This window comes from Sorex araneus, chromosome 1, assembly GCF_027595985.1.
Source record: "Sorex araneus isolate mSorAra2 chromosome 1, mSorAra2.pri, whole genome shotgun sequence".
In the NCBI taxonomy this organism is placed as follows: domain Eukaryota; kingdom Metazoa; phylum Chordata; class Mammalia; order Eulipotyphla; family Soricidae; genus Sorex; species Sorex araneus.
In genome coordinates this window covers 242561352-242585755 of record NC_073302.1, presented here as the reverse complement: position 1 = coordinate 242585755, position 24404 = coordinate 242561352, and the positions used below count along the sequence as shown (strand labels likewise).

General features: G+C 36.2%; 1 protein-coding gene across 3 annotated transcripts in view; it reads left to right on the top strand.

Annotated features, from left to right (window-relative positions):
- CDK8 (cyclin dependent kinase 8) overlaps positions 1–17182 on the top strand; it is a 141216-nt gene extending 124034 nt beyond the window's left edge. Inside the window, exons 7-13 of one of the 3 annotated variants that reach the window (XM_055146968.1) lie at positions 102–245; positions 2931–3000; positions 3865–3937; positions 9726–9823; positions 10499–10577; positions 10696–10851; positions 15913–17182. In XM_055146968.1, coding sequence (XP_055002943.1) covers positions 102–245; positions 2931–3000; positions 3865–3937; positions 9726–9823; positions 10499–10577; positions 10696–10851; positions 15913–16038 — 746 coding nt within the window. In that variant the 3' untranslated portion in view covers positions 16039–17182. Of the gene's footprint in view, positions 1–101; positions 246–2930; positions 3001–3864; positions 3938–9725; positions 9824–10498; positions 10578–10692; positions 10852–15912 lie in introns of all 3 variants that reach the window. The other 2 variants (XM_055146962.1, XM_055146973.1) reach the window with 2 other exon arrangements.
- Positions 17183–24404: the final 7222 nt, after the last annotated feature.

Genomic DNA, 24404 nt, shown 5'->3' with positions numbered 1-24404 from the left:
GCATTTTCTTTTGGAAAGAACCACTTTATTTTCCTCCTTTCTTTTTCTTTTTTCCTTTCCTTTTTTTTTTCTTTCTTTTTTTTCTTTTTTTCTTTTTAAAGATATTTGGGCTATAGGGTGTATATTTGCAGAACTACTAACGTCAGAACCAATATTTCACTGTCGACAAGAGGACATCAAAACTAGTAATCCTTATCACCATGACCAGCTGGACAGAATATTCAATGTAATGGGATTTCCTGCAGGTACACATTATGTTTTTGTTTTTGTTTTTAAATCACTGTTGTTTGAACTTAGATGTTTTCATTGGAAAGGTTTATATTTCTAACTGATGAAAGTTACTCTTACTCCTTTATATTTATAACTTGCATAAATCAAAGAGTCAAAGAAAAGCAAAATAAGTAGACTTCATATATTAGCATAAAATTGAGTTTTCTGAATTTGAGAAGTATATTTTTATTTTATTTTGTTTTGATTTGCTTTTTGTTTTTGTTTTATATTAGAATAATAAACTATTTGCAGAGTCTGTTTTAAAAAGGTGCCATTACTTACTAGTGGAAACTATAAATAAAATTGAGTAGTATGTATTTTTTTCTGGCAGCACGTATAAGACTACCATTATTTGGGTATTTAACAATATTTTGAACATTATTTCTAGTTAGGGTTCTATAAAGAATCACCTCATATTGAATAACAAGAGTTTTTGTTCTTTAACACTTGTCAATAATGAAGTGTTATTTTGGAACAGTTAGGATGTGAATCAAAGTCTATCATTCCACAGTGATTCTATATCATTGTAGAGAGAAACCCATTTAGATATCTCATCATGGGCAAATATTTGATCTCTCCAGCTGTATCATAGTCCCTTAGTATACCACAGAATGCTCATTCTTCAGTTGCTGAAAAATGCCCAGAGGTCCAGAATCATGAAAAATTGTTTAAAAACCAAAAAAAATTTTGAATAGTCAAATTTTTAGAGGAGTCTAAATAGTCAAGTATTTAGAGGAAAATTTTCTCAGGTCAGTGTGATCCAAGATTAACACAGAAATATCTGAAAATTATAATTCACTTTCCACTTGTAAGAATTGATTATCAGTAAATACAGAGTAACTGCATAGGTATTACCATTCTCCAAATTAGTCAATAGTTCTGTGAAGCTTGCTTTTCTGGTAAGAATTTAATTAATTGCTAGATAGTTAAATCTGCCTGTACAGACACTGTGCTTAATATAAAACACTGCTGATTTAGCAGACACAGTTCTTGCCCCCTAAGAGTTGATGTAATTCTAAGTTTAAAGAATAATATGATTTGATTAAGTGGAGAGAATAACTTTTTTCCCCACTTCCAAATGCATCTACCAAATCTTAGATCCCAGAGAGAGGAGGATAACTTATCAAGGGGTTGAAGTAAAGAAGACTTACTGTAGGAGTTGATTTTTTTTAATGTTTAACTCAACAGTTAATTTCAAGGGTAGGCTCTTGAAAAATAGGCAAGAAAGTTTAATCTAATAAGCTAAAGAATGAGAATCCCTAAGTTCTTGACAGCTAATAAGTAACCCAATTCGTTATGGTTTAGAAGAGTTAAGATGGCAATGCATGTAAAAATTAAAGGTCACAAATCAGAAACCCCAGCTATGTGTCTGCTAAAGCTGTATTCTACATGTTGACATTATATAATAGTTAAGACGGGAACAATTGAACAAATAAAAATATAGGAAATATATTATTATAGGAAGTATATGTTTGAAAGGAGAGTATGAGATTATCTTAAGATTTCTGTTTGAGAAATGGACAAAATGGAGAAATTGGAACAAGGAAATAGTACTAGAAAATCCCATTAGGAATAAAATATATTATGCATATTTTCTGCGGAGGATAGAGAGGTATTTTTGCAACTTAAGTTGAAAGGAGAACATTTTAAGGCCATTCATGATTAAAGGTGCTGTTAAGCTACATTGCTGTGCACCTAGTTAATTCAGTAAAAGTCCCTTGATAGTGCTATTCAGTAAAAGTCCACTGATATTGCTAGGAAAAAAAATAAGCTATCTAGCTTATATTATTTACCAGCAAAACATTTGAAATGTTTGCTACCTAATGTATCTAGTGCCTTGGTTAGTGCTGTTATTTGAGCTGTATAATATACAAGTTTTCTCCTTCTTCCTTCTAGTTTTACCACTTTTTACTGTTTACATTTTACTAATGTAACACTAATAAGGTAAAAGTTAGGAGGTCCATATTTTTTAAAAAGTATTTCTTAAAGTTACTAAGGAGAAAGATACTATAGTTACTGTTGAAAATGATTGCTGGCTCAACCAAAAAAATTTGTAGGAAAAGCAAAAAATGTTTTACAAAACAAATATAGTTATTTAGTAATAACATAAATGAATATTTTATTTCTCTTTCCTTATAAAACTGAGGTAATAGGGTAAACAGCATATAAAGTAGAATTTGAAAACTAGAGAGATTCTGGGCTGGAGAGACAGGAGGTGAGGCATTTGTCTTACACATGACTGACCTGGTTGAACTCCTTTACACCACATATGGTTTCTAGAGCACCACCAGGACTCCCTCCTAAACATACAGCCAGGAACTGGCCTCTGAGCACTGCCAAGTGTCGCCCAAAAAGTGAAATAGAGATCTAACACTATGTACAAGAAATGGGGAAACTTATAATTCCGGATAATATTACTAGAATTTACAATTTACTAAAAACTTAGGCTTTCATGGAATGAAAAATATAGAAAATATAATAAAAACTGAGTCAACCTTTATTTCTATTCTTGAGAAAGGAAACCTATTCATATTCGAACAATTTTATCAATGTGTTTTACAGATAAAGATTGGGAAGACATAGGAAAGATCCTATATTTCTGTTCTTGAGAAAGGAAACCTATTCATATTCGAACAAAATTTTATCAATGTGTTTTACAGATAAAGATTGGGAAGATATAAAAAAGATGCCCGAACATTCAACATTAATGAAAGATTTCAGAAGAAATACGTAAGTTGGGAATAAAATAATAGCCAGTCGATTTTTGCTTTTCCAGAGTAGTTGAAGATTGAATACTCAGCATAAGATTATTCTAATAAGTAATTCTACATTCTTAACTGATGAGTAGCATTTAAAAAAATTACAACTTCTTAAGTTGTTTAAATGACTATGTAATGAACATTAATATCTGATATTAGCTGAATTGGATATTAGGGGAGAAATTAATTCATTTCATTCCATATTAACGCCCTGGTAGCTAGGCATTAGTGGAAAATATATAGATGAAGAAGTTAATCTAATAAGGAAATAAACTTTACTAATAAATATTTGTTATCCACCTTAGAGAAGAAGGAATATATTATTTATTTATAATTTTAGAGTCAGAGGATACAACATTTGTTTTTCAGTTTTAAACTTATGTATGGGTAAAACTGAACTAAACTTTTGACCTACATGTTATTTAAGATCACTGTTAACATTTGTGTGAATAATATATGTAATATATCTGTCACTGTCATCCCGTTGCTCATCGATTTGTTCGAGCCGGCACCAGTAATGTCTCTCATTGTGAGACTTATTGTTACTGTTTTTGGCATATCAATACGTACGGGTAGCTTGCCAGGCTCTGCATATAATATATACTAAGTGATATACTAAAGTTATTCTATGTATTATTTCAATGTATCATACATTCATGTGTCCATTCAAAAGTAGTATATTAAATGTAGTAGAGTTGATTTAATGCTATTCTTCTTATGCTTACACACTTTTCAATATATATCATGTATTGGTTATGAATAAGAATACATTTTTAGAAAAAAATTAAATTAACCTCAAATCTAATATAAATATTTCATAGTATTTCTCTTTCAGGTATACCAACTGCAGCCTTATCAAGTATATGGAAAAACATAAAGTTAAACCAGATAGTAAAGCATTCCATTTGGTAAGCTTTGGAGAATGGTACTAATAAAATGCAACTTCCCCCAACTGATTAGTTCAACTGAGGCTCTTTAGGGTCAGTTTATATCTGGTTACTGAGCATTACTTCTTCTTCTTCTTCTTCTTCTTATTATTATTCTTATTATTATTAATAATAATAATAATAATTAATAATAATAATAATAATGTGGGAGTACTGCTATTTGTTTAGGCATTGATTAAGCTGATTGAATTGGGCATGAACTCCACATTACTTTTATGTTTTATTGTATCACTGTGAGATAGAGTTACAAAGCTTTTATTTGAGATTCAGCCATACAATGATGGAACACCCATCCTTCCACCAGTGCACACTTTCCACCACCAATGTCCCAAGTATTCCCCCCCTAACTTTTGGCCGTTTAATTTCTTGGTAGACTTGGTCCAGGTTACTGGGGTCTGGCCAAAGGCACCGTGGCAATTTTGGGATACTAGGAAGCCTAAAGGCACCATCAGGCTGCTGATGGACTCGCCCCACAGATACAGGTTGACCTGTTGGCGGCACCATATCCTCTTTACTGAGCTTTTTTAGAGTACATTAATGAATGAATGCAGAGATAGCATTGTTGCATATAATACACCAAAATACTTTTTTTCCCAAAGTTATAACATTATTTAATTGCATTAGATTTTTGAAAGAAAGTACCAAGTATGTCAAGAAGGACACTTTAAAAATTATATTTATAGGTTTCCCTGTATTTTAATTTTTATAGAAAAATCAAGAAGAAAACAGTCTCATCATTGAAAAATAATTTCTAGTTTATTTTGTATTTTAGTTTTTTTGAAAAATGATCAGCAAAGTTTTAGCTCTACTTTTTCTGCAAGAATAATTATCAATGTCTAATAGAGTATTTAACCTAGAATCTAAATGAATACATTTACTATCAAGGGAACATAATAAAGTCACATTCAGTTATTGCCAACTTAATATTTATTTGTAATAAATTTTCCATTTGCCATAATAAAAGAAAGACTTGTTTTTCTAAAAATTAGATCTTATGGATGAAGGATGTTGCTGAGAGGTAGACACAAAAATTTGTTTTGTGATATTTGTTTGTTTGTTTTGTTTTCCTTTGTCTTCTGGTGGAGCTCTAGTTTAGGAGGCCTTGCTGCAACTCTTAGCTGACTGGGCCTACAGTCAGGACTCTGCAGTGTCAGGGACACCCAACTCACCCAGGTATCCCACCTAATGATGCTTTATATCAGGAATCAAAGCTAGGTTAGGCAGGTAGCCTGATCTTTGTACCATCTTCCAGCCCCATTGTCTCACATTCAATCCCCAGCACTACAAAATACAAATAAAATTTAAAGTCATTTTTGAAACAGAGATTGGAGATGCAGACTGTGTTTGACTTGGCTTGAAATTCTTTAAATCCTTTGGGGAGGTAGTTCAGCAGGCCAGGAGTTGACTCAAATGATTAAGCACATGGCTTGAGTTAGATCCCTGATGCTCTGGGACTTCTGGCTCCACTGTGTGTGGCTCTGGTGGGCCATCGAAACTGCTGATTGTGTCCCTTGTGACCCCCAGCGCTGCTGGGAGCGACTTACAGAAAAATTACTTTTAAATCCTTATTTTCAAAATTTAAAGAAGTTATTGAGGGGTGGGAGGGGCCACTGGGGATCGATCATATAGTCCTTTTCAGGCATCAGTCTCTGATGTCTTACTTGCAAGGCGTGTGCTCCTGCCTTATTTTTAACATTCATAAATGAGTTTATTAAATGGGAAATCCCTTTTGAAAGAACAAAACTTGGAAACATTTTTATCTAGATTTGTTATTTCCTCTACAGCTGCTTTCTCATCTTACTCTTATGTAACATATATTTTATATTTTAACAATTTAAAAGACACTGCTTAACCTATAGTATTAGCTCAGTCTATAATTGTTCGAGTAACAGTTCATTTGAGTGTGCTTAGGAACATAAGTTGATATTGAACATTGTGGACTTATTTATCTAAACAACATTGATAAATCAAAAGTCATAGTGGTGGGATTGTTTTTAGTTTCCCTTAAATTATTGCCATTCAGGACTGGAGAGGTAATACAGTGGATAAGGTACTTGCATGCAGCAAACATGGGTTTGATTACTGGCGTCCAATATGGTCCACTGAGCACTACTAGCAGTAATTCTTGAGTGCAGAGCCAAGAGTAACTCCTGAGCATCACTGGGTGTAGCCCTCCAAAAAGTTGCTGTTACTCATGGTAGTCTGAGGTAATTCACTATCAGCATCACTGAGATTTTAAAGATACACTTCCTGAGATGACCTACCTTGGTAGTCCCATATGAAATTTCCTTTAAATTCCATCAGAATGGTTGAGTCAAATAATAGAACCATGGTTTTCATTCCAACTCTAAATGAAGTATAATTGGTCTTCTATTGAAATATCAGATTAAATTTAAATCTCATCATCTTTGCTTGTCATCTTCATTGTTAAATATTTTATGTGCTTCTGTCTACTAATTATGTCACCTCATATTAAGTCTGTTCATTGGTTTTTAAAGTGTGATTTTCGTCTATGAGCTTTAGAGTCAGTTGGAAATGTCTTGGAACTATAGAAGATCATTTGCCTTCTCCCAGATATGGTCATTCAGAACTTTTGAGAGGAACAGTGTGTTTTAAGAAATGCTCTAGGGGTGGATTAATATGTGCTCTATAGTCAGAAAATATTTATTAGAAAATTTTTCACATTAAATATTAATATAGAATATTCTAGCTTATAGATTTTCACCCCAGAATACTGAATCTTTGTCACTATAACATTTCTAGATGTGTAATAATAAAAACTAATATTTTATATAGTGCTTTCTTGTCTGGGCACCATATTTATAGTTGTTTTAGATATATTAACTCATTTAAATCACCCTCCCTCCCAAAAAAAGAACAAAATCTGTGATAATATATACTATTTTATTCTTTGACGCACACCTGGCAGTGCTCAGGGCTTACTCCTGGCTCCATGCTCAGAAATTATTCCAGGTTGGCTCAGAGGACCATATGAGGTGCCAGGGATTGAACAAGATAGAATATATCAGCCTCATACAAGGTAGATGCCCTGCACACTGTACTATTGCTCCAGTCCCTCGATACTATTATATTTTATTTATATATTTTGAAATTTATTTTTACAGTGCCAGGGATTAAAAAACTGGACCTCACGTATATAAGGAATGTACTTAACCAGTTATATACCCAGCCCTAATAGACTAAAACTCTGTAAATTCATCAGTTACTCAACTAATAGATGTCAAGTTGTAATTAAACCCAAGTAGTTTACTTTTAGTCTCCTTTTTTTTAATGTAGAAAAAAGTGGCAGTGGTTGATACAATTCAAGGATTAAAATTGATAAAAAGTTGCAATATTAATATCAGTAGGTCTAGAAAATAAATTTGTATGAACATTGTTATATATGATTGCTGTTTGGTGAGTCCTTGTCTAAGAATTAAGCTTTATTTTTTTTTAATTAATTTATTTTTTAATTAGTGAGTCACAGTGAGGGTACGGTTATAGATTCACACATTTTCGTGTTTGTTTTTCCCTCATGCAATATTTGAGAGCCCATTTCTCCACCAGTGTCCACTCTCCACCAGTGAACCCAGTATCCCCCCCAACCCCCGCAATCCCATCCCCCCACCCCACCCCACCTTTGTGGCAGGGTATTCCAATTTGATCTCTCTCTTTCCTTTTGGGTGTTGTGGTTTGCAGTAGGAGTATTGAGTGGTCATCCTGTTCAGTCTCTAGTCTACTTTTAGCACGCATCTCCCTTCCCGCGCGGGATCTCCAATCACATTTTACTTGGTGTTCCCTTCTTTATCTGGGATGACTTTCCCCCAGTGTGAGAGGCCAGCTTCCAAGCTATGGAGCCAACCTCCTGGTATTTTATACTACTATTCTTGGGTATTAGTCTCCTACTCTGTTATTTTATATTCCACAGATGAGTGCAATCTATGTCTGTCCCTCTCTTTCTGGCTCATTTCACTTAGCATGATATTTACCATGTTGATCCACTTATATGCAAAGTTCATGACTTCATCTTTTCTAACAGCTGCATAGTATTCCATTGTGTAGATGTACCAAAGTTTCTTTAACCAGTCATCTGTTCTCGGGCACTCGGTTTTTTCCAGATTCTGGCTATTGTAAACAGTGCTGTGATGAACATATAAGTGCAGGTGTCATTTCGACTATACTTTTTAGTTTCTCCAGGATATATTCCCAGAAGTGGTATTGCTGGATCAAATGGAAGCTCAATTTCTAATTTTTTGAGAAGCGTTCATATTGTTTTCTAAAGGGGCTGGACCAGTCGGCATTCCCACCACCAGTGTAGGAGGGTCCCTTTCTCCCCACATCCTCTCCAACAGCGGTTGCTTTTGTTCTTTTGGATGTGTGCTAGTCTCTGTGGTGTGAGGTGGTATCTCATGGTTGTTTTGATCTGCATCTCTCTGATGATTAGTGATGCAGAGCATTTTTTCATGTGCCTTTTGGCCATTCGTATCTCTTCCTTGGAAAAATTTCTGTTCATTTCTTTGGCCCATTTTCTGATGGGGTTGGATGTTTTCTTCTTGTAGAGTTCAACCAGTGCTTTATATACCCTTGATATCAACCCTTTATCGGATGGGTATTGGGTGAATATCCTTTCCCATTCTGTAGATTGCCTTTGTATTCTGGTCATTGTGTCTTTTGCAGTACAGAAGCTTTTTAGTTTACTATAGTCCCATTTGTTTATCTCTGTTTCTACTTGATTGTTAAGCTTTATTTTTGTTTCAGGAGGTGTTGCACGGCTGTGAATGCAGCCACATGGTATAGACATTTCCAGATCTATGATCTGGACCAAAAAATCAACAAGGTGGCAAGTGTGTGTGGGTGATGAGTGGGTGGAGCTTCTGGGGGTTATGGAAGTATAGGAGTGAGGGAGAAACTACCAAGCCCAGCTCCCGAGAAAATAACACCAGAGTTCTCAGGTACTGGCCTGGCTGCCAGTACCTGAAATTATTTGTTGATTGGTGTCTCTGCTAAGAGAATATTTGTGAGCGATGGAGTTGAGCCTTTGATGCAGCTGTAGTGGTGGAGGGGTGCTACTGCTGGAGCCTTTGTTTGGTGGGTATGCTGCCTGCCTCCCATGGGCGTTGCATCGTTTTCAGTTTCAGGGCTGGCAATTCCATAAGGTTTAGCTGCTTGGCGTGCACCTTCTGAAAGATTTAGTCTGAATTTGATGGAACAAGGCCAGTGAGTTGTCAACAGAGCGGCAGATGTGGATGGTCTGAAGTGTCCATCTTAAAATATACTTTTGTATTTTAGAGCTTCTTTACCAATCACCTTATTTGCATAGGGATTGAACATCAGGACCTCACATATGTAAGGCATGTACTTAACCAGTGTTACATACCCAGCCCAGTAGAGCACTGTCCAGAAGAGCTTTCACTGATAATATTTGCTGACCATCAGGATACCCTTTAACTACATGTGGATGTTTGTTGAGCCCTAGAAATGTATCTGATGTGACTGAGAACTTGATATTTGAGATTCAGTTTGGTTTTAATTTGCATTTAAATCTAAATCACCACATATGACTGCTATACATTCCACTTAATATAATTAATGCTGGAATAGCTAAAATGCAGTTAATGAGTGTTTTTTTAATTGCAGATTTGGAGAAGTACTTTCCAAATTATGTTATTCACCACATATACTCCTAAAATATGTACTAAATTTAGGTGAAATTCTGATAATACAATAATACTTTTATTTGTGGTTTCAGCTCCAAAAGTTACTTACTATGGACCCAATAAAGCGAATTACCTCAGAACAGGCTATGCAGGATCCCTATTTCTTAGAAGACCCTCTTCCTACATCAGAGTAAGTGATCAGTTTATTAATTTACCATGATAGAATTTTTTTGGAGATTAATTTTTTTTAACTGTCAATTCCTGATCACTAGTCATCTAAATGGGATTATAAGGAGATTCTTACCACAGCAAAAAAAGACTTTAGTTTTGATAACTGAAGTGCTGCTTAGGGAATTTACAGTTTAGAAGCATTCCTTTTCATAAAAAGATTTCTTATAACTTGCAGTTCATTTTGTGTTAAAATTGTAAATCCTATTACCAAATAAATTTGTTTGCCTCTCTTTCCTACCCTGTATGTTCTTTTACTTTAAATGTAATAGCTAAGGTTAATAAGATTTTTTTCAAATAGTGGCGTTTTAGCTAGAAGATATTTTAATTGTGTGAAAGATTAATCCTGGAATAAAATAAGAAAGTTAAATATATTAAGTTGGCTAGTAATTATTTTTATACACTGTGAGAAACTTTTAGATTGCCTGCTATAATGCCTGTCACTGATGAGAAGAAAATTCTGTATTGTCAAATGCATGAAAGGTGCTTATTTTATAGATGAGGAAACAAAGTTCATCATAAAAGCTTAAAATGAATGTCCGTTAAAGGGAATATTATTATATTAGTAGAGAATCAGTATATTAATATATTGATGTTATTATCAGAAATTCTGTTTCTTTCATTTTCTTGTGGTCAGTGTTTTTGCCGGTTGTCAAATCCCTTACCCCAAAAGAGAATTCTTAACAGAAGAAGAACCAGATGACAAAGGAGACAAAGTAAGTATTAAAGTATAGTTGGTACCTTCCTGCTTCATTCAGTAAAAATATTTGGTTTGGTTGTATTTTGTTCTCCTTCTGAGTTGAACTTTATTTTTCTGTTTAACCAATTGAGAAGAACCAGCAGCAGCAGCAGGGCAATAACCATACTAATGGAACTGGTCACCCAGGGAATCAAGACAGCAGTCACACACAGGGACCCCCACTGAAAAAAGTGAGAGTTGTTCCTCCTACCACTACCTCAGGTGGACTAATCATGACCTCAGACTATCAGGTACTTCAAGTTTATTTTGTATTGATGTACCATGTCAGTGTTTATGTAAGGTTTATGAACATTGAATGTAAAATTTAATTCAGAATATGCTAATGTTTTTAAATTTGTTGTTTGGGGGCCTTGCCTGGCAGTGCTTGGGGAATCATGTGGGATGCTAGGGATCTAACTGTGATTGGCCATATGCAAGGAAGCATCTTAACCCCTGGCCCCCTAAATACTCAACCTTCATGTATCTGGGAAAATAGATTGGCATGAAGTGTTAATTGGTATGAAAAAAAAATTAACAGTGGCACAGTAGATGGAGCTTAGATATTTTTTAACTAAGCAGACTTAGTTATCAAATTTAAATGATGCCACATACTAAATATGTGACATTAGGAAAGTAATATAACATTTCCTGGCATTTGTTTGTTCATCTGTAAAATGGGATTGGCAAAGTAAGATGACAAGTAGGAGTAAATATGATTTCTCTTAGGTACCTAGCTTAGAATAGAAGCTCAGTAAGTGATGGCTATTTGAAACCACATATTTTTTTAATTTTTATTTTTTTAATTTTTATTGAATCACCATGTGGAAAGTTACAAAGTTCTCAGGTTTATGTCTCAGTTATACAATATTCAAACACCCATCCCTTCACCAGTGCCCATATTCCACCACCAGAAACCCCAGTGTACCCCCGCCCCCGCACCCCACCCCCAACTGTATAACTGATGAATTTCACTTCATTTTCTCTTTACCTTGATTATGTTCCATATTTCAACACAAAACTCACTATTGTTGTTGGAGTTTCCCCCCAAGAAAGACAGTCCTACTATCAAGGAAGTATTTGATAATTAGTTTTCCATTGCTGAGAATGAAGAGATACGTAGCCCCACTGCTCCAAAGTACATAACTCTTTTTTTTTCTTTTTCCTTTTCCTTTTTTTTTCCCCCTCATCCCCCTTCCCACACCTCATAGTATGGCGGATGCCACGCCGCATTTCTCCCTGAAAATGGGAAACAACCGGGAAAGAGGGATATTTCCTCTTCTCCGCCAGCGTGGGGCTGTTGCTTAGTTCACAGTCCAGAGAAATGGCTGCTACTTTAATAACCTTCAGTATTTCAACAAAAACTCACTGTTATTTGGAGTTTCCCCCCCAAGTCAGACCTGTTAAAAAGGAACTGTTTCACATTGCTAACAATTAAGAGATGTTAAGTCGGTTTTGGATTTCTGCATAAAGTCCAGGGAAAATTCTGCCAGAAATTGCATAGCCCAGCTCACAGTCCCAGTGCATTGCTGTAAGAAGTGTCTGGAATCAAAGTCTTTAGGCGCAGAGGGTCTGTTTCGCTCTCAGCAGCTCCGAATTTATCTGGGCCGAGGGCGTGCTGGTTACACCCACATCCCATGATTCCCTAGGAGCCCCAAGTGTAAAAATTGTTTACCTCTGGGTTAGGAGTCTTAGAAGATGGCTCCTGCCGCCGCCATTTTCCGTGCAGGAAGACGGGGTGGGGAGGAAAGATCCACCCCCGGGCAGCACGGAGTTGTAGCCCAGCTCACAGTCCCAGTGCATTGCTATAAGAAGCTGCGCTGGATGCCCGGATGTGTTAGGTCTCTGGAATCAAAGTCTTTAGGCGCAGAGGGTCCACTTCACTCTCAGCAGCTCCGAATTTATCTGGGCCGAGGGCAGAAACCACATATTTTAATGACTAAGAACATTGGCTTTCAAATTCCAGTCACTGACTTCTGGGGAACCTTGAGTAAGTACTCACATGATCTTTATTTCCTTACATTTATAGAGTGCTAGTTTGAGTTTGTAGTAAGGATTATATGAGAGAATGTATGATAATGCAGGTCTTCTTAGAAATTTTTTTATTTACCATCCACTTTGTTCAGGAAATAGCAGCATAGATGAGTGCTGCCAGAACATCAGATACTCACAACATGTTGATTTTGATTAGGTTTTGGTCGTTGCATGTTCAAAAATCTACTATTACCAGAATTCCTCCTTCCCCTACATTCAGTTACACAACCCTATGTACGTTCCCAGTCTACAGTTTAAGAAGGTAGGCACCAAGGCATAGTGGCTGCCTAATATAAGCATTTAGTAGATGACACCGATGACTGTTTTTATTAGTATTGTTATTAAAATTCTTAGTTTCATTTATAGTACACAGTAAAGGTTAGTGATGATGCTGATGATAGCTATAAAGATTGTGATAATAGCTTGTGGAATACTGTGTGCCAGCTAGTATACTAGGTAAGAAACATAAACCATTTCCTTCACTTGTGAGAAATCTGTGAGGAATGTGCTGTCATTATCATTTCAGTAAACTGAAGGTTTAAGTTAAATAATTTCCACATGTTCACCTAGTGAACTGGTGGTAAGCCCAGTACTTAGAGACAGCTGCAAAGGGTGTTTTGTTGCCTGTTTATGGATTCTATCAGATGATTCAGTTCCTGTGTAGGAAGATCCGTTTTGAAAACTGTTTGCTACCTTCCCACTTAAGATCAGATACCAAATTAGGTTTCAATGAAGGAAGAAGATTGAGAACTTGACCAAATAGAATTTCTTATCTGCTGATGGATGAAAAATAGTTACTTAATTGGTAAACTTTCTAGATTCTGCTATTATTTACTTACTCACTCTGCTTTGCTTAAGGAGAAGTACAGTTCGTCCATCCTTGAAAATCATTGTCTGAGTAGACTTTTCAGGAAGTTAAATAGGGAACTCAAAGACATATCTTTGGGGATTGGTGGTTGTTTTAACATGTTTTAGCATCTTTTCTTGCTGTGTAGAAGGGAAAAGTACATATGTCTTGGCTCAAGAATGTGTTTCGTGGAGCCTGAGTGATTGATAGTAAAGTAGGTAGAACATTTCCCTTGCATGTGGCCATCCTGGTTAAATTCCCAGCACCCCATGTGGTTCCCTGAGCCCACCAGGAGTGATCTCTGACTGAAGCACCAGGAGTAAGTCCTGAGTACCACCAGGTATGACCCCCAAGTGAACCAAAACAACACAAAACAATGTGTTTTCTAACTGGGGATGTAGCTTGATGGTAGATCACTTTGCATATGTGAGATAGATTCCCAATAAAAAGTTTCCACATTAAGGTGATCCTGAGAATGAGGCAGAGCAGTATTCTTCTCTTTGCTTGTAAACCAAGAAAAAGAAAATGTTGTGTTCCTGTGCTTCTTTGTTGGCATTATTATTGTGGTTGGTTCTGTAGATGATTTGTTTAAGTGTTTCTGACTATAATTTTATGTGCCAATCTTTAAAATGTTATTTTTGATATGGCTGACTGAATTTAGAATTGTGTGATGTATTAAATATGTTTTGAAAGAAGAAAATACTAAATTATAATTAATCTTTTATAGTGTTTGTCTTGGGAGGTAATAGAATGAGAAAGGGGTAGTGGAATGGCAATAGCAAATTAATGGAAAAAATTAGAGGACTCAGCTTTACTTGGGTAAGAGGTGGAATCAGTTGCCTGCAATCAAGCAGACTTACTGAACAAAAAGGCATGTTGATGGCCTTTGTTCCTAGAGCACCATCATAACTCTCTGTCTTTGATCTCACTAGCAATTCAGAGCTCTATGTCAAGAGCCTGGAGCCTAGTCAAACAACTCTGCTTGGATATTGCATTGGAAAGTGAACAATCTTCCATTTGTTTATTGGATATAGTAACTTCTGTGAGTAGAGATTTCAGTTAGGTCCAGAAACCTTTGACATTCACAGATGTGGTCAAATGGTTCTCTCAGGAGGAGTTGGAATAACTGGACCAGCGTCATTTGTACATGCCTCACTATATGTAAGCCAGACTTGGTCACCTATTGGAACAAAAATAGGAACCCTGGAATCTGAAGAGAACTGGAAAAAGTAACCAGAGACAGATATTTCTTCTCATGAGACCAGATTTGGTCAAAACAAGGCATATAGGTGATACACTTCCAAAAATGCTATTGAGAAGACATAGAAACTACAGCATCAAGAAAGACTTAGTCAAAACTGGAAGTTAGGAATAAATGGCATAATACTTCTTATTAGATACACATAGTCAAACTGCAGAAATAGCTATAATAAAGTCCTCCAAGGAAAATCAAATTATAATTCATCTATATGTGGTCACATTGAGAAGTCTTAAAAATTATTCAGCAACAGAAAGTTTATACTGGTGAGAAATTTTACAAATGTAAAGAATGTGCAAAAAGTTTATTGAAACTAACATCTTAATATACAAAGGATTTTTATTAAAGTAAAACCTTAAAAAAAAAGTAAAACCTTATAAATATAAAGAAATCTGACAATGCCAGCTTTAAACTGTTTGTATATAAAAATATAGGATCTGAGAAGACTTTCAAGTGTGAAGAATTGTTTTAAAAATTAGAGGACTTGAATTTTTGTCGATTTTTTTTCTCTTTATGCTGGTTTTCAAATCAAGAATACCACTTTCATATTTTAATTATTGTTATTTTGTGTATAACTTACAGCAGAAATATAAGATTCATTAGGTTAAAGGGGCTGAAAAAATATAATGCCAGTGAACTGGAGAGATAATACAGCAAGTAAGATGCTTGCCTTGCACACAGCTGATCCAGGTTCCATCCCTGGCACCCCATATGGTCCCCTGAGCCCGCTAGGAGTGATCCCTGAGCATGATCCAGGAGTAAACTCTGAGCACTGCTCAGTGTGATACATACATACATATATATACATATATGCATATGTATATATGTAAAAACTTTTATCAACTTGTTATATTCATTTTAATATAAAGCGGCATAAAGGGGGTGGCTTCTGCTGTTGTGAAAAATGTGTTATATAGTACAGTACCATAGGATAATTGTATTTTCTAACAGTGCTTCTGACATTTGCAAAGAAAAGCTGATACTAAAAACTATGGTAGGGGAGGTGGGTATTTGCTTTTGTTTTTTGTTTTAACTAATACATAGCACAAGTCTTTGAATTTTTTTTACTGACTTTAAATAAATGACATTTCAAACACGGATCATCCTTACTGGCTTGGATATAGCCAACTCAAAGAAATACATGGATCACGTTTCTCCCTTCATTTCCCTTTCTAGCGTTCCAATCCACATGCTGCCTATCCCAACCCTGGACCAAGCACATCACAGCCACAGAGCAGCATGGGATACTCAACTACCTCCCAGCAGCCTCCACAGTACTCACATCAGACACACCGGTACTGAGCTGCGTTGGAATATTGTCAATGCACTGTTGCTAAAGCTGCAGAACTGACTGTGCAGCTCTCTGTGGGAACCTGGTATGGGCCATGAGAATGTACTGTACAACCACATATTTAAAATCTCCAGTAGCCAAGTTCCACCATTTTTCACAGATTAGGGTAGTGGCTTCCAAGTTGTACCTATTTTGGAGTTAGACTTGAAAAGAAAGTTCTAGCACAGTTTGTGTTGTGGATTTGCTACTTCCATAGTTTACTTGACATGGTTCAGACTGACCAATGCATTTTTTTCAGTGACAGTCTGTAGCAATTGAAGCTGTGAAGTGTGCTAGGGGCAAGCATTTGTCTTGTATGTGGTGAATTCTTTCAATGTAACAACATTATCTGACCAATAGTACACACACAAAAGTTTTAACAGGTACTTGAAACATACAACATATGTTAACTCAACAAAATAACCAAGCCTCAAAATGAGATTATTTTGGTACATCTTTTATTTTAGCGTCTTCTCAGTGGGTTGATTCATTTTCTACATTAATCAGTGTTTTTTGACCAAGAATATTGCTTGGGTTTCTTTGAAAGTACAAAAAGCCACCTAGTTTCTCCAGAAAGGTTTCAAAGCTCCCAAAGATTAGTTTCCAACTTACGTTTATTTTTGTTTCAATCTATGACTTGACTGGTATTAAAGCTGCTATTTGATAGTTATTAAATATGTTGTCATTGATATAAACCTGTTTGGTTTAGCAAAGAAACTAAAATGATTGTCATAGACAGTGTTTTATTTTTCCTGTTGGTGTTGCTGATTTGTGAGCATGCTTTAAGATGACAAAAGCATGAACGATAACTTCCTTAAAAAAGGTGCGGCATCCAGTTCAGATATTTTGTCTTGATTTTAAAGCTGGTTGGTGTAGTGCTATTAAAAGTTTTGTTCAGTTAATTTTCTTTTTAAAAATTTGTTCGCACGTTGTTAGGGTGCCCTTACTTCAGCAAAGGAGAAGGAGTAGGAGAGCCTTAGAATTTTTGAGGAAAAAACTATAACATAACAATGTACTGTATCAAACTATTTTACATGAATGACACAAGTATTCTGAATTTAAAAAAAGAACATTGTTAAAAACAAGGTGTTATGTAATAAATTTATTTTTCATAAATCAAAATATGGAGTCAGCTGTTTTTATATGTCTGGTGTTTTGTTTTATTTTAAGCTGTACCTTAAAATGACCTCTATGTAGATCTCTAGTTGTTTTCACTAAAAATCAAACCACATATTATTTGAATAGATGACACTTAGAATAATAGAATAATAATAGTAGCTCAGCAATTGGCAAGAAATACAAAAACAAAAATAAACAAATGAGATTACATCAAACTAAAGCATTTCTGTACTGTAAAATAATTATCACCAAGGTGGGAGGAACATAGTTCTCATGGGAGAAAATGTTCACACACCATACATCTGACTGATATTCAAAATATATAAAACACAAAATTCAACAACAATAAAATAATACTCTCAAAAAACAGGGAGATAAGAGGCCAGATAGGTTGTGCGGTGTAGGGTGTTTTCCTTGCACATAGCTGACCCAGGTTCTATCTTATTTGGTCCCCTGAGCACCTCTAGAGTAATTCCTGAGCTCAGAGCCAGGAGAAATTTCTGAATATTGCTGAGTGCCCCAAAACAAAACAAACAGGGAGATGAGCTAAGGAAGTACTTTTTCGAAAAAGGCATAAAAGGGAGTAAGCACATGAAAAATTGGTCATTGTCTTTTATTTAATCAGAGATCTAAACATCAAATGATAATGAGATACCATCTCATACCAGTTCAGAATGATATATCTAAAGGGACAGAAAAAATTGCTAGTGGTGATGTTGACAAAAAAGAACTCTCATTCACTCTTGGTGGGATTGTGAACTTGTTCAGCCTCTGAAAAATGGAACTGTTTTTCAAGAATGAAAATTTTAACTACCATATGATTCTGAAATTCCTTTCCTATATATGGATCCCAAAACACAGAAACATGAGTTGGAAAATAATAACATGTGTGCACCTATTTTTATTGCAATGTTATTTACTATAGCCAAGGCCTGGAAACAATTCTGATGGGTAGATAAATTGTAATAGATATACACAGTGGAATGCTACTTAGCTATAAGAAAATAAAGTATTGCATTGTGCTCTAACATGGAACTAGAGAGGGTTATGCTAAGTGAAATAGTCAAATAAAGACATGTTGCATAGTTTTCACGGGTGTGGAATACAAAGAAGATAAGCAAGGACAAGATACGCAATGGATGTAATGAAAATAAACCCTTCAAATCTGATGACAGAACTAAGGTTGCTAAGAAAGGCAGTTAGGTAGGTAGACGAAAGCGATGATAGGATCTTACATACAATGGTGAAATTATGGGGACCTTGATGGTGGATATAGTATGTTAATATTACACCTTTTAAATATTTATACTCTTGAAACCAATGTTACAATTTAAAAACGTTAATCTCCAGTTATTTTCCTTAATGTATGTTTTGCCTCCACAATAGGAGAGATAGCATAATTTAGATATGGTCTCTAAAATTAAAATTATCACAAAGGGAAAAAAACATACTTCTGATGGAAGAAAATATTCAGACACCGTACATCTGACTGATAGCCAAAATTATAAAACACAAAATTCAACAAATTTGACGTGATAGACACCTTTCTAGGTGAAATAATGATAAACTATAAAATACATAATTGTTACAAAATTGTTGAGAATAATTTAACTTTTATCCCAAATACTAGCTTTTCTTCTGCCGAAGAGTTTGTTTTCTTAAAATTCAGCTCATTCATATAAAAACATTTTGGAATATAGAAGTACAAGATGTATACATAAATGTATATTATGTACACACATATATACGTATATAGATATACACACACATTCATTTAGACCTAAAGAATTGCAGTAGTCTTTTTTTTTTTTACTCTTTGGGTCACACCTGGCGATGCACAGGGTTTACTCCTGGCTCTGCACTCAGGAATTACTCCTGGTGGTGCTCAGGGGACCATATGGGATGCTGGGAATTGAACCCAGGTCGGCCGCATGCAAGGCAGACACCCTACCCGCTGTCCTATCACTCCAGCCCAGGAATTATAGAAGTCTTGACGATAACAGTAAGTATAATTTGTTGTCATGTTTAGACTCCCCATTTGAGCTCTTTCCCAATACATGTATGAGGTGACTGAACTCCCCTCCTTATAACCTTATGGAACTCACCATTGATCACAAAACTGACCTGAGGCCCTCTATGTTGGTCAGTATAACCTTCTCTAGTTTATTCCTCCCTCCTGCCCCCCCACTCTAAATGTCATGTTTCTTTTCTCCCCTACTTTTAATGAGTCATTTATAATATCTAGCTTTTGTTTCTGCTATAGACTTAATGTAAGACCTTAGTCAATTCTCTGGATCTGTGCCAAGTCACTTTAATAAATATTGCAGTGATAACTGCTTTCACCAAACATAATTAGACTTCAGGTGAAATAATTGAATAGGTGCTACAAAGTAAAGCTCCCAGCTAAAGTACAACTAGAAATCAGCTGTGTATCAGAGAAAAAGCTTTATGCACAGACATCCTGGTTTGCTGAGAAACATGCATTCACATATTGAAGGTATGTGTGATCACAGTCATGAATGAAATCGAGGAATAGGATTTACTGGGGAAGAAATCGAGATCTCTGAGTCATTTATTTCTTACCAGTTGACATTACTGCAGGCAAATCTGGCCCAGTATTGGGTGGGCCATTAAAATAATATCAGCAATAACAATAAGAATCATTTTACCTTTTAAATAGAGGTAAGTGAATTTTGGATGGCTAGACTACTTGAGTCCTCTCTCTCATAACACATAGCAGCACAGTCTTCCCACTATATACAGGGGTGGCAAGCTGGGAAGATAACATTTGCCCAGAGTAGGATTAGCAGTGGTTACAGGCAGAAGGTCAGCATAATGCTTCTCCATATGGGCTGTTGCCTTACCAACTCACACTGATAGCACTGACAGATCACAACCGAAGTGTTTCATCTCTTTGCCATTACCTTCCTACTGTCCATCATGGCCATAGAAATAAAGTAGAATTCAACACTAATATCAAAGTATGGCTTCTAGGAAAACGAAAGTTAATCTAGATGTTTAAGCACATCTTCAAAACAGTAAGTCCTCTGGGGGCAAACTTTTAAAGACAGAAATGGGCAAAATTGATAAAGAATGGAGAAGAGTGACTTTTGTGGGGAGTGGGGGACTCCCAAAGCTATTTCCAGGAGGTCCATGGCCCAGGTGATTCTTGACTATCATCACCTTGTGCTGTGAATTCAGCACAAGGGCTAGAGGATGTGATGCTGCTCAGGCCCTGCTCAGGCCTGGGGCCACCCAGGCCATCCCCACAGTGAGGACCTCCATGGCTGCATCCGGTGATGAACCAGGTGCCATCTGGAGGTGCCAGAATTGAACCCAGGTTGGGCACATATCCTGCCTGTATGCCCTAACCACTGTACTATTTACCAGCTCCAAGAAGGGCTATTAAAACTTAATGAAGTTAGACAATTGACTAAACACAAAAGCAAGAAACCAAAACAAATTATGTGAGGCAACACAAAAAGAAGGGGGAAGGACAGAAGCCATGCATGCATTCAAATGGTCACAAGTTGACATCACTAAAGAACTTTAATTGCAGATGACATAATACAGCCCCCCATCTTACCATACACAAAAGTCAGGAAGCTAGAGGGAAAAGTGAATCAAGAGAATAATGAAGGGGAAGTAATCCACATGAAAAAAAAAAAAACAGATTGAGGGCAGGGGTCTAGTACAGAACTGTGTAACAGCCAGAAACTAAAATAATACTGTAGTTAATCCACATATGTCAGTGATCACCCAAAGTATGGATAATCTGAGCTCACTAATCAAAAGCTAACCAAAAGACAAATTGGCTGATGGGGTTATATATAGGATCTATAAGATACACTATGAATGTGCACACAAGAGTCCTAGATCAGTTATAAAAACAAATACAAGCACTGAATAAAAGGCTGAAGCAATGTGTTCCAATCCAATAATGCAGAGAAATAGAAAGGGGCAAAGAAAACTACTGTTACCATATTTGCTAAAATAAACTTCTAATTAAAAAAGATTTTATATTAATCAAGTTCCTATCAAAAAGATAAAAATCATATAAAATATAAAAATATATATAGTGTATGTATATGTGTATAGATAGATAGATGGATAGATAGATAGATGATAGAAAGAATGTAGTCAAGGCCAGCTAGAGTTAAATTCTTAGCTGTTTGGCATCTTTGGGGACTGTGTGTGACTTTGGGCTTCTGGAAGTTCATGGAGATGGTGGGAGGTAGCCCATCCTCAAAACCTTTAAAGTTGGAGATTTCAGTCAGAAAACACGCATACCTGAGTTTTTCAACAAATTAATTTCTGAATGACGCTCCTCTAGTAGTGGAACATAGCTGGGAGAATGGTGGCACTTGTGCTGGTGTGGAGGTTTTCAGCTCTGTGGCTCTGTTTGGGTGGGTGCGAGGCTCACTTGCCCCCTTCTGGGTTGCCCTGGGACTACAGCCTTGTGTGGGGTCGGGAGGAATTCTGCCACTTACTGATCTCTTTTGAGATTATTACTGAGTCTGTGGGTCATGGCCTCTGTCTCATAATGCACTCTTGAATCTGAAAGAGATATAGTTGAAATCCCAACCTCACTGGTAAGGGAAGCAAAAGCAAAAACAACAATTGGAAAAAGAGTAGACTTCATCAAGAACTCAACCAGCTTCACAACAAAGCACCAACCAACCAAATTTTAAAAGGAATGAAAGATCTGCATGGACACTTCTCCAAAGACATACACATAAAAGTACAGTACATTGTTATCAATAGGTAAAAGCAAATGAAAATCACAGTGAGGGACTAGCGGGGAGGGCATTTGCCTTGCACAAGGCTGGCCCGGCTTCGATCCCCAGCATCCCATAGGGTCCCTTGAACACCGCCAGGAGTAACTCCTGAGTGCAGAGCCAGGAGTAACTCCTGTGCATCACTGGGTGTGACCCAAAAAGAAAAAAAAATACCACAGTGAGATATCACTTCATTCTGATGCAATTTTTTTTTATTAAAAAGATTGGAGTTGAGAAATAATTATGCCATGGTTTCTTTCACATGTGGGATATGAATTGCTAAAGCAATTGAAGTGGCAAGAAACTCAAATCTAATTTGTAGGGATTGGTAACAGGAAAAAAATTACAGGAATGGGCTGGAGGAGAGTCGAGGGGTCTTCAGTGGTGAGAGTGCAATAGTTACACATATGTATAGAGGTATGAAATGAAGTCCATGAAATCTTAAAACTAACCCAATGGGGAAGAAAATAAGTTGCATCGTTCAAATTGCTGTCCTGCTGGTCCCAAATTAACTCTAGCCTTCTCCTAAGGCATATTTATGCTAATTATTTTACACATATTTTTCCTCACAAAAACGTTTGTGAATTTATTATTTCCTCCACTTGACAAAGGAGAAAAAGACGCCTTTCAGAGAGATACACTATGCTTAAATCCAAATCAGCCATGTGGTAAAGCCATCTTTGAAGTCAGGTCTTCAGCTCCCAGACCTTAGAGAAATGTGTAATGCTGGTCATATATACTGAAGCTACTTTACCCAGATTACAAGCTATACTGGGTAGTAGTAGTCAGCCATGAAATTGTTAAGTTTGAGGGCTGCCTTTGAGGGATCTTTTAATTATCAATAAAGTTATTTTGGGGCTATATTTTCGTATTTAAATTATAAAGAATAAAAATAATTTATATTCTACTAGTTGCTTACAAAGACTGTTGAAAACATACTTCACAGTACTAATAGATTTTTAAACTGATGCTATTTTATTAGGCTTAAAGTCTGCTTGATTCATATATAGAATTATTTTTCAGATTGGGTTTAATCATTCGTGGAAGATATGATATATCAAGGCAAAAATAGAGAACTAATAACTTTCATCTATACTATATAACTTTCACTATACTAAGTTATAATGGATTTTTTGCACACACTCAAAATCTTTTTTAAAAAACTTTGGTGTGAAATATGGGAAATATGTGGCCCAAGGAATAATTTGGGCCACAATGGCCGCAAATGTGGCTGCACACCCCAAAAGAGAAGACTGTTTACTTGCATAGAACAATTGGAGTTAAATTTTTAACTGGGTAGCAGCATTGTGGTGTGGACGTGACTGCTAGGGCTTCCAGAAGCACAGGGAAGTGGGGGGAGGTAGCCCATCCTGACTTCGAGAAAGCCTGGAGATTCAAAATCATTTTTATACCCTTCTTCATCTAGCTTCTGCTATGGTTACTAGTTCCACACAGACTGTGACAGTTTGACAGTTGCTTTGCCTGAAGACATGTTTTTTTATTAAAAAGATTGGAAGTAAGTATTGGTTAGGATTTATGAAAAGGAACTATGGGACACTGTTGGTGAGACTAAATTGGTGTGTATCCCTTCTTGCCACATTTCGAGCTTTTCTGAAGTTTCAATGCAGAATACTTTAGGATGTGCCCTATAATCAGGCACAGATGGGCAACCTCCCTCTGACCCCCTGTAATTCTGAAAGCCCCAGTGGCCACAGCCATGTTTCACCACTGCCATCATGTAAGCTTACCTACCAGCTTTGTTCCAAAGACTCATAAATTTTGAAAAAGGAAAAATAAATTCAGGCATGTAAAATCAGTGTATGTGAGGATGCTTACACTAATAGGTTTACACTTGACCAGTGGATTAGAAGTCAGTACATAGGTAGGTGCTTAGTTCATAGTAGAACAGTATGGAAATGCATTTCATAATATATTTAGAAGACTTAGACACCCATTGTCCACAGAAGCAGTCACCCGAGTAATGCATTCTTGTGTCAGTTTTCTTTTATTCCTTGTTTTTTCACATATTTCACACCAATGCTCCCTGAGATTATATGCAAAAGTAAACTACCCAAAGTTCTTTTGTCTCAGCTTCTGCCTGGGGAGGTGGGCAGGGGAAGCATGGATTCCAGGCTACAAAAATTTTTGTTTAAATAGATCTTCACTTTAAAGAACTAATAAAAGAATGTATTTCTGCTAGTAAGTGCTATTAACTCCAGCTTTTCAGCAGCATCAGAATTACCAAGGATTTTCCTGTGGTAGTGTGGGACAAGCTAAAGAGGAGAGTGAGTCGTTTTATTATATTTTAAAAAGTAGAACACCTGAACAAAATGGAAATAATATTCAACTTTGTGTGATTGACTGACTTTGTCAACTGCTTTGAAGAGTTGTAACAGTAAAGTGACAATCTTCCATCAGAAAATTAACAACCTGAGACTTGC